This window comes from Borostomias antarcticus (genome assembly GCF_949987555.1).
Source record: "Borostomias antarcticus genome assembly, chromosome: 24".
NCBI classification, from domain to species: domain Eukaryota; kingdom Metazoa; phylum Chordata; class Actinopteri; order Stomiiformes; family Stomiidae; genus Borostomias; species Borostomias antarcticus.
This window is the reverse complement of record NC_140257.1, coordinates 17,427,692-17,439,043: the sequence shown is the minus strand read 5'-3', so window position 1 is coordinate 17,439,043 and position 11,352 is coordinate 17,427,692. Positions and strand designations below refer to the sequence as shown.

General features: G+C 44.7%; 1 protein-coding gene across 1 annotated transcript in view; it reads right to left on the bottom strand.

Annotated features, from left to right (window-relative positions):
* Nucleotides 1–3,954: 3,954 nt before the first annotated feature.
* The window catches only part of kcnab1b (potassium voltage-gated channel subfamily A regulatory beta subunit 1b), a gene marked incomplete at both ends in the record, with an annotated part of 49,616 nt that continues 42,218 nt past the window's right edge, over nt 3,955–11,352 (bottom strand). Inside the window, 6 exon segments of the mRNA XM_084457795.1 lie at nt 3,955–4,044; nt 4,477–4,565; nt 5,305–5,425; nt 5,888–5,982; nt 6,832–6,952; nt 7,231–7,316. Of these exon segments, the coding sequence (XP_084313921.1) occupies nt 3,955–4,044; nt 4,477–4,565; nt 5,305–5,425; nt 5,888–5,982; nt 6,832–6,952; nt 7,231–7,316 (602 nt within the window).

Below are 11,352 nucleotides of genomic sequence, written 5' to 3'. Positions count from 1 at the left end.
GGGTGGTAGTAGGGGTGAAGTGAGGGATTAGGGTGGTAGTAGGGGTGTAGTGAGGGATTAGGGTGGGAGTGGGGGTGTAGTGAGGGATTAGGGTGGTAGTAGGGGTGTAGTGAGGGATTAGGGCGGGAGTAGGGGTGTAGTGAGGGATTATGGTGGGAGTAGGGGTGTGGTGAGGGATTAGGGTGCGAGTAGGGGTGTAGTGAGGGATTAGGGTGGGAGTAGGGGTGTGGTGAGGGATTAGGGTGGTAGTAGGGGTGTAGTGAGGGATTAGGGTGGTAGTAGGGGTGTAGTGAGGGATTAGGGTGGTAGTAGGGGTGTAGTGAGGGATTAGGGTGGGAGTAGGGGTGTAGTGAGGGATAAGGGTGGTAGTAGGGGTGTAGTGAGGGATTATGGTGGGAGTAGGGGTGTAGTGAGGGATTAGGGTGGGAGTAGGGGTGTAGTGAGGGATTAGGGTGGTAGTAGGGGTGTAGTGAGGGATTAGGGTGTTAGTAGGGGTGTAGTGAGGGATTAGGGTGGGAGTAGGGGTGTAGTGAGGGATTAGGGTGGGAGTAGGGGTGTAGTGAGGGATTAGGGTGGGAGTAGGGGTGTAGTGAGGGATTAGGGTGGGAGTAGGGGTGTAGTGAGGGATTAGGGTGGGAGTAGGCGTGTAGTGATGGATTAGGGTGGGAGTAGGGGTGTAGTGAGGGATTAGGGTGGTAGTAGGGGTGTAGTGAGGGATTAGGGTGGTAGTAGGGGTGTAGTGAGGGATTAGGGTGGGAGTAGGGGTGTAGTGAGGGATTAGGGTGGGAGTAGGGGTGTAGTGAGGGATTAGGGTGGTAGTAGGGGTGTAGTGAGGGATTAGGGTGGGAGTAGGGGTGTAGTGAGGGATTAGGGTGGGAGTAGGGGTGTAGTGAGGGATTAGGGTGGGAGTAGGGGTGTAGTGAAGGATTATATTATGAATATATATGCAAAAGATAATATATTATTGTGCGATAATAATGCTGATATTACCTGTGTGTATATTTGTATGGAGTGGCACAAGTTGGGTTGGCAAAGTTTGGAGACCATTGATCGATTTATATTACTGCACAAGGAAAGACCATCCAACCATGTGTGCTGTACAGTCCAACTGTTTGATTGATTGATTGATTGATTGATTGGTTGGTTTGTTGGTTGATTGATCTGTCTCTTTTAAACACCCAGCCTGCATGGGTTTAGAAGCTTTCTAACTTAAAATGTTTAAGCCTTTTTTATTTTGTTAATTGTAGTTGAGCGAGGAAATTATATTTTTCTAACTTTCATTAAATATTTCTGAACATGTATGTTGTAAAACCATGAGAGTATATTTTTAGGAAGCTGTTTGAAAATAATGCTCATATTCTTCTTTTATATGAAGTGGCAGAGTTTGGGTTGGTACAGTTTGGAGACCACTGGTGTACAGTATTTCTACTGCACTTAGACACACAGTCCAACCCCTTAAACTGTACTGTACTATTGATTGATTGATTGATTGATTGATTGATTGGTTGATTGATTGACTGTTAGATGATTGTTGTGTATTTTATTATTTTATATTAGTGTGTTTCAGATGTCCAGCCCACTTGGGCTTACAGTATATGACCCTTCTTTGATCCTTTTATGACATTTAAAGATAGTTCTTGTTCCTGTTTAGCTTTTTGATGGTTATTCTATTCTAGATACTATTTTTCTTTAGTAGTTAGTTTAGTCACAGTGTTTTTCTATTTCTATAATGCCATGTATTTAAGAGTGTATTTTAATAAAGTTTTATGTTCTTGAAGGTCTTTACTGTACTGGTGGTTATGGCCTTATTTGAATGTGTGAGCCTCCCAGCTCAGTGGCGTTGTGGTTAGAGTGTCCGCCCTATGACTGGGAGGTCGGGGGTTCGATCCCTGGCCAAGTCTTACTATAAAAATGTTAGTCAATGTGTCCGTGCTTGGCGCTCAGCATTAAGGGCATTGGTAAATTGGACCAAAATAGTCACACGTGACATATATACTCTAGAAAGCGCTTTCGCTTGTTTGGTGACGCTGACGTCACACGACTGTCGCGAGCCAACTAAACTGACGGTTACCTCAACCAGCTAACCTAAAACTATTGATAGAAACATTATAAAAAGATCCATAAAACTACTACTAATCATGTATGCTAAACAAAAATGAGTGAAATAAACAATAATTGCCAATGACAGGAGCCCAAAACCTATGTAATAGTCGTTGCTGCTGGCCAGCGTACTGTTGTTGCTAGGTGACCTCTACTAGCTAACGTTAGCTCTGAGTTAGCTCAACTCGCGTCTCACTTTGACAGACAAAACACACATTTAAGACCTAAACTCGATATACATGAACGTGATATTCATCACAGTACGTTATTTAACTAATATAATGGTTACAAGGGCACCTACGTGTATCAAAACTGGGAAATGTTTTTAATAATAGAACTTGTGACCATACATGGAACACTTTTTATGGGGGTCACATATGCGATTACGCAGCCTTTCCCTTGGTGTCTAAGGTTGTGAGTTCAAGCACCGGGAGATGCCGAATAAACATGCTAACGCTAATGCCTACTCAGACATTGGACTGTGTGTGCTTGAGACGCATGATTTTAAATATATTTTTAATTTAATTTGTTATTTGTCTCCTCCTCTACCACTTCTTCCTCTGCAAAATGCCCAGCAACTCATAATTTATCTTTTTATCCAAATCAATTCTCAATTCACAAGTACATTTAGTACATTTATCGAAGTGAACTCAAGGGCGTAGGGGGGAGTCTCCCAGTAGAAATATTGACAGGGAAAATTTTGCTTTTCATCATCATCATCATCACCACCACCACCACCACCACTATCATCATCATCACCACCACAACCACCATCATCATCATCATCACCATCACTGTCATCACCACCATCATCATAATTGTCATCACTATCATCATCACCACCATCATCATCAGCAGCAGCAGCACTAGCAACAAGCTGTTTTGTTTTGCTATTAAAATCCACAAACATTTTCACACCAGAAATTTTTATTTTATTTATGTACAACAACAACAACAAAATACAATCAGGAATCCCTGGAGAAACCTCTTTCATCTAGAACTTTTGTTTTGATGCTTGCTTACACTACACTTTCTTTATCAACAAAAACAACAACAAAAACAAAACAAACAACTTGAGAAATAACCAATATAACAGTTAATGTACAGTTGTTTTGAAATATTCTTTAATCCAACTCAACTCTGCTGGTCTTTCAGCAAAGTGGTACATGAAGAAAATAGGGGGTCCGAACAGAATGTGTTCTCCTTCACATGGCTAGATGCTCGCGGCTAGTGTGAATGAATCCCTCTGATACGGCACCATTTATCCCTCTGATACGGCACCATTTATCCCTCTGATACGGCACCGTGGTCCAGGGGAGGCCCATCGGGACGGGCCAGGGTGCACCTCTACTAACTGGAATTAATTTGGACCACAAGGGTTTGGGCTTTACATGCCAGATTATCATAGCATCTTCTACCGGCTGGATAGGCTGGGATTATCTGGATTGTGGAACAGCTGGAACATGAATACTTTCTCAAAGAACTCAGTTCACAACATTGAATTGGTCGACCTCCATATAGACAGGAAAAAGAACACAACACATAAGCACGCACACACACACACACACACACACACACACACGCTCTCTCTCTCTCTCTCTCTCTCTCTCTCTCTCTCTCTCTCACACACACACAGACACACACACACACACACACACACACACACACACACACACACACACACACACTCTCTTTCTCTCTCTCTCTCTCTCTTTCTCTCTCACATACACACACACACACACACACACACATGCAAGGTTGGGCACACACACTTTGAGGTGCCATGGCTGAGTGCTTCTCTATCTTCCCGGGCCCCGGTTCTGAGACGAGTTCTAGACGGGTTCTAGACGGGTTCTAGTGGTGGTAGTCCTTCTTACTGTGGGGACGGTTCCCCAGTATGTGATCGATTTCTGTAGCAACGTTTGCTGTCATCTTGGGAATTACCTGCAGTGTGTGAAATAATAAAGAGACGAATCACAGTTTAGACGTTGGGCAGTCAGCATCAGCCGCCATCTTGGAAGGGCTGACGCAAGAGCTGAGATGCAATCTTGCTGAGAGACATCTTCAACTCAGCCTTCGGAAACTGAGCTAGTTTAACCAACACTTGCTCCTCACCCACATTACTGAACGGGCTCGAGTTCCCAATGCAATAGGGGCCCTTCAACTCTTTTGGGGAGAAATCCCCACAGAGTTGAGGTCCCTTGAGTCAAAACCGAGCTGAATAAAGTCGCTTTTATTGTGAGTTTTCTCAAATCCTCTGCCAATTGGGAGCCGTCTCATTGGACAAATTCAACATTCCGATAAATGAAATGGCTGCGGGGGCCCTTCACGTGTCTGGGCCCAGGGGCCCTTCATTTCATAATCTGTGCTCCTCACCTGCATGGCTCCCAGGTTCTCTGTTAGCTGGGTTGGGTTGGAGGTTCCTAGAAGCACTGAACTCACTCCTTCATTCCTGAGACACCAGGCTACACAGAGGGAGAGAGGGAGAGAGGGAGAGGGAGAGAAAGAGAGAGAGAGAGAGAGGGAGGGAGAGAGAGAGAGAGAGAGAGAGAGAGAGAGATGGTGGATGGTCTCTTTAAGACATTGTTTTAGGACATTGTTTGAAATCGAGAGTTTAACATGTTCTTGAATGATTTTTCAAGGTGCCCATCCACATCCATTGTATGACCAAAACAGTGGTAGAGCAATTATCAACTTTCTCAAAAATGCTAGCTTTGTCAACATTTTGATCTGAATCATTGTATATGATCACAAGTAACCCTAAAACAGAGCTAAACATGCATTTTCCCTTTACTATTCCTTTAATGCACAGTTCAGCCCTAACCCTAACCCTCAGACCTAGCCTACTCACTGATAATTGGCTAGTGAGGTTTTGCATATGCGTCTTGGACGTGTAAAAGATGAACCTTGGCATTCTCGACTTCTCTTTTCTTAATTATTAGAATAGTTCAATAAATAAAACATCCTCACCCATGGCTAGCTGTACAGTAGTTTCAGATGCTAGCTGCCTCACATATGGCCAGCTGTAGTTTCAGATGCTAGCTGCCTCACATATGGCCAGCTGTAGTTTCAGATGCTAGCTGCCTCACCTATGGCTAGCTGTAGTTTCAGATGCTAGCTACCTCACCTATGGCTAGCTGTAGTTTCAGATGCTAGCTGCCTCACCCATGGCCAGCTGTAGTTTCAGATGCTAGCTGCCCTCACCTATGGCCAGCTGTGGCAGAGTGCAGCCCAGCTTCTCAGCCATGTGGGCCAGCTCCGTCAGCTTGACCTGCTGCATCCTCCCATCCTCACTCACTATCTTCTCCTTCAGCCACTGGTACGACTGGAGGACACAGAGAGAGAGAGAGAGAGAGAGAGAGAGAGAGAGAGAGAGAGAGAGAGAGAGAGAGAGAGAGAGAGAGAGGTGGATAGAGGGATAGAGAGAGATGAGAGAGAAGGAGAGAGGGAAGGTGAGAGTGAGAGAGAGATGGATAGAGGGAGAGAGAGATGAGAGAGAGATGGATAGAGGGAGAGAGAGATGAGAGAGAGAGGGATAGAGAGAGATGATAGAAAGGGATAGAAAATACTGTAAGTAAGTAACAATAACAATAATAACAAAAATAAATAATAATAATAATAATAACACTCAAATAATAATTAGAACAATAATCACAACAACAACAATAATAATAATAATAATAATAATAATAATTCTAGAGACCTCAAGGGTCTTTTAATCGCCACACAGTGTTGACACACACAAATACACATGGTGAATGAGCGGCGACAACCACACACAACACACCTTCATGGAGGCCCTGGATGTTTCCGGAACACCGGCCTCATACTTCCCAGTGATGATCCCACAGGCCAGAGGAGACCAGGACACCACCCCCACACCTGCTCCCACAGACGAGAGTCAGGCCCGCCTGCTCATTTAGCCTGCACATAATTCATCCACCCTGGCACCTCATCTTTAGCTTGACCTGGTATATAGATTGTATAACATTTTATAGGTTGTATAACGTTGTATAGATTGTATCTCACAGAACACATCCACAACGGCACCCTATCTTATCCTTATCTTTAGCATATATTGTATAGATTGTACTTTTTGTGTATACTGCAATTGATAACTTGTGTGCTGTAATTACCTGTAACTTTTGAGCACATCACAGAGCCGACAGTAACATTTCACTGTGATTGTGCACTGTACCGTACGTTTGCATGTGACAAATAAAGACCTGAATGTGAATTATGCAGCTAAACTGCTACAGGGTTCTGTCATGCTATCTCAGCGCCCGGGACAAGCATAACACGAATGAACAACAGACTATAGAGTTTACATCAGATCATTGAAGTGAATATAGTCAGCCCCAAAATAATCAAAATGTCTGTTTGTTCATTGTGACATAATAAAGCATTATGATGAACTAGCCTGGTGGGCGAGCTGTCTGCAGACGCCTCCTACCTATCTTGAGGAGCTGCCTACCAAGGTAATTATACTGTAGTTAACGGAAACTACAGTAACTAAAAAGAGAAAAATACTACAACTAATACACGAAACTAATAAAAAATAAAAAATTAAATAAAACTAAACATTTTCAAAAGCTAAACTAAACTAGCAAACCTGCTTTAAAAACTAACTAAAACTAAACTGAAATTGAAAACAAAAACTTAAAATGAAATAAAAATCCAAACTAATGAAAAAAGCTAAGCTAAGCTAACCCTGCTAGGGCCACCTCCTACCTATCTTGTGGTAGAGCTCGGGCAGCTGCGTCTCCACCTTGTCCCTCTGGAAGAAGTGATACTCGGCCTGCTCACACACGGGGGGGATCAGGTTAAACTGCCTCGCCATGGAGTAGCCCTCCTGGAAGGAGGAGGAGGAGGAGGAGGAGGAGGAGGAGGAGGAGGAGGAGGAAGAGGCAGGTTGATGAAAAAACGTTCACCTTTCGCAGATTGCCTTCACCTTTTCAAACTTGAATACAGCCGCATTTGTCGAGAGAAACCTGCCATCCTGAACTCCACTGGCTTCTTTTTGAAGCATTGGCCTTTTCAATCGCAAAAGTCTCCACCCACCTAATGGCTTCCGTCCGCTGACAGGAGTAGAGTCTTTACACAGACAGGAAATGAGCTGTCTCCACCTACCATGATTTCCATGGCAGACCAGCGAGAAGTTCCCCAGTACATGGCCATGCCCTGGTTGATCACATGGGTCATGGCCCTCACGATCTCTGCAGGGAGAAAAAAACACACACGCACACACACACACACACACACACACACACGCACACGCACACGCACACGCACACACACACAGAGAAATCAATATAGTACATGGCACAAGAGACTACCTGTAGAGAATTACACGCGACAAAATGAATAATATGCTCATTGCCTATATTTCCAGACAGGATGTGTGTATTTCCAGACAGGATGTGTGTATTTCCAGACAGGATGTGTGTATTTCCAGACAGGATGTGTGTATTGTGTGTCATGTATAGTTGAGTACTGAAAGCTCAAGGACAATACCTCAGAGAGGGGACTGGTCATGTGAGAGGATTAGAGTTATATACCTCATAGAGGGAACTGGTCATGTGAGAGGATTAGAGTTATATACCTCATAGAGGGAACTGGTCATGTGAGAGGATTAGAGTTATACACCTCATAGAGGGAACTGGTCATGTGAGAGGATTAGAGTTATATACCTCATAGAGGGAACTGGTCATGTGAGAGGATTAGAGTTATATACCTCATAGAGGGGAACTGGTCATGTGAGAGGATTAGAGTTATATACCTCATAGAGGGGAACTGGTCATGTGAGGAGAGGATTAGAGTTATATACCTCATAGAGGGGAACTGGTCATGTGAGGAGAGGATTAGAGTTATATACCTCATAGAGGGGAACTGGTCATGTGAGGAGAGGATTAGAGTTATATACCTCATAGAGGGGAACTGGTCATGTGAGGAGAGGATTAGAGTTATATACCTCATAGAGGGGAACTGGTCATGTGAGGAGAGGATTAGTTATATACCTCATAGAGGGGAACTGGTCATGTGAGAGGATTAGAGTTATATACCTCATAGAGGGAACTGGTCATGTGAGAGGATTAGAGTTATATACCTCATAGAGGGGAACTGGTCATGTGAGGAGAGGATTAGAGTTTTATACCTCATAGAGGGGAACTGGTCATGTGAGAGGATTAGAGTTATATACCTCATAGAGGGGAACTGGTCATGTGAGGAGAGGATTAGAGTTTTATACCTCATAGAGGGGAACTGGTCATGTGAGAGGATTAGAGTTATATACCTCATAGAGGGGACTGGTCATGTGAGAGGATTAGAGTTATATACCTCATAGAGGGGAACTGGTCATGTGAGAGGATTAGAGTTATATACCTCATAGAGGGAACTGGTCATGTGAGAGGATTAGAGTTATATACCTCATAGAGGGGAACTGGTCATGTGAGAGGATTAGAGTTATATACCTCATAGAGGGGAACTGGTCATGTGAGAGGATTAGAGTTATATACCTCAGAGAGGGGAACTGGTCATGTGAGGAGAGGATTAGAGTTATATACCTCATAGAGGAGAACTGGTCATGTGAGGAGAGGATTAGAGTTATATACCTCATAGAGGGGAACTGGTCATGTGAGAGGATAAGAGTTATATACCTCATAGAGGGGAACTGGTCATGTGAGGAGAGGATTAGAGTTATATACCTCATAGAGGGGAACTGGTCATGTGAGAGGATTAGAGTTATATACCTCATAGAGGGGAACTGGTCATGTGAGGAGAGGATTAGAGTTATATACCTCATAGAGGGGAACTGGTCATGTGAGGAGAGGATAAGAGTTATATACCTCATAGAGGGGAACTGGTCATGTGAGGAGAGGATTAGAGTTATATACCTCATAGAGGGGAACTGGTCATGTGAGAGGATTAGAGTTATATACCTCATAGAGGGGAACTGGTCATGTGAGGAGAGGATTAGAGTTATATACCTCAGAGAGGGGAACTGGTCATGTGAGAGGATTAGAGTTATATACCTCATAGAGGGGAACTGGTCATGTGAGAGGATTAGAGTTATATACCTCATAGAGGGGAACTGGTCATGTGAGAGGATTAGAGTTATATACCTCATAGAGGGGAACTGGTCATGTGAGGAGAGGATTAGAGTTATATACCTCATAGAGGGGAACTGGTCATGTGAGGAGAGGATTAGAGTTATATACCTCATAGAGGGGAACTGGTCATGTGAGAGGATTAGAGTTATATACCTCATAGAGGGGAACTGGTCATGTGAGGAGAGGATTAGTTATATACCTCATAGAGGGAACTGGTCATGTGAGGAGAGGATTAGAGTTATATACCTCATAGAGGGGAACTGGTCATGTGAGGAGAGGATCAGAAGTTATATTTGAAGACAGTGGAGGCGCCTCTACCCTCACTATTCCCATGATCACACAGATAACAGTAATTACCTCAAGACTGAAATTGAGTTTTACAACCAATATCTTTTTTACAGTCAGAGATGGAGAGGGCACCATGATTCCAATTCCATCTCTATCTCTGTTCTGAGACTGAGACAGGGTAGGAGAGAAAGAATCAGCGAGATGACATCACTGCCACAGAAGTCTCTAGAAGGAACTGTTGGAAGCCATTGAGACGCGAGCGTCTGGCTGGAGTGGGAAGATAAAAATGATCACAACAAAATGCTCCTGCTCACTATCTGTCTTCTGGCAGTCAAAGGCTGTTTTTTGGTTTGCTCCTTTTAAGATAAGAACGATGAACACCAAAGGGTCAGGCTGGACGAAGTTGGACCCTTTTGAGAGAGAGGAATCTGAGTTGGGTTGTAACTTAACAGTTCCTGCCTGATATTTGAGGTGATGTTACTGAATGCTGCAGGGTCAGAAAGTCACCTCTGAAGCTCGGAGTGGCAGTTATCAAAGCAGTAAGAGCTGCAGTCACACAGGCTGCTGGTAAAAATTCAGTAGAGCATTCAGTTAAAGGGATCCTTGAACTACTGCTTTAAAGTCATTTATTCGTTTGCTCCAAATCCTCTTATTTCACTCGATGACCTCTGTGCCTTGGCATGTGGCCTTTGTGTCTTGGCATGTGGCCTTTGTGCGCTAAAAAAAATGAGTGACACCGAAGGCCAAGTCGCCTTGCCCCTAAAATGATGACATTCCTACCCTGTTCTAGAAGCACCGCAGTTCCAATGATCGAACATTCTTTTTCAGTTAGGCTGCCTGTTGCCCATTGCCACCAGTGTATCAGGGAAATTTAAGTGGCTGGCAATATTGCCCCCAAAAAGTTGCCGGTGTATAATGGCCTTAACAGTGATGCAGGGAAACAAACCAAAACAAGTCGGCTATTCAGTGTCCAGTACACACCTGGTCTCATTAATCAGTACACACCTGGTCTCATTAATCAGCACAAATGTTCTCCCCTCAGACACCAACACCTCGTCAGCATTTTCCAACCACAGACTCATGAGAGAACATGTCAGGACAAGGAGTCAACTACACCGTGCAAATGTTTTTGTTGGGTTTTTGGGGCTCTCTACCCCTCTCTCTCTCTCTCCCCTCTCTATCCCCCCTCTCTCTCTCCTTCTCTCTCTCTCTCTCTACATCCCTCTCTCTCTCCTTCTCTCTCTCTGTCTCTCTCCCCCTCTCTACCCCCCCTCTCTCTCTCTACTTCTCTCTCCAACCCTCTCTCTCTCTCCACCCCCCCTCTCTCTCTCTACTTCTCTCTCTACCCCTCTCTCTCTCTCCACCGCCCCTCTCTCTCTCTCTCCCTCTCCCCCCCCTCTCTCTCTCCCTCTCCCCCCTCTCTCTCTCTCTCTCTCTCTCTCTCTCTACCCCTCTCTCTCTCTCCACCCCCCCTCTCTCTCTCCCTCCACCCCCCCTCTCTCTCTCCCCCCCCCCTCTCTCTCTCTCTAGCCCTGTTTGTTTTAGGTTTCTGGGACTCTGTGGTCTCCGGGGGACTTAATAACTATCTGCAGGTCTTCCGGAGCTGAGTACTGCACAGGCTCATCCTGGTACTCTGCTCTCGCCTGCTCTCTGCTCAGCTCCTCCTCCTCCTCCTCCTCCTCCTCCTCCCTCTCCTCCTCCTCCTCCTCCTCCTCCTCCTCCTCCTCCTCCTCCTCCCCCTCCTCCTCCTCCTCCTCCTCCTCCTCCTCCTCATCATAGGAGTAGTAGGTCGACTGTGTGCCATATTCACTGTGGGTATCGCGTCTGATTGACAGCGCGTCAGAATACAACCAGA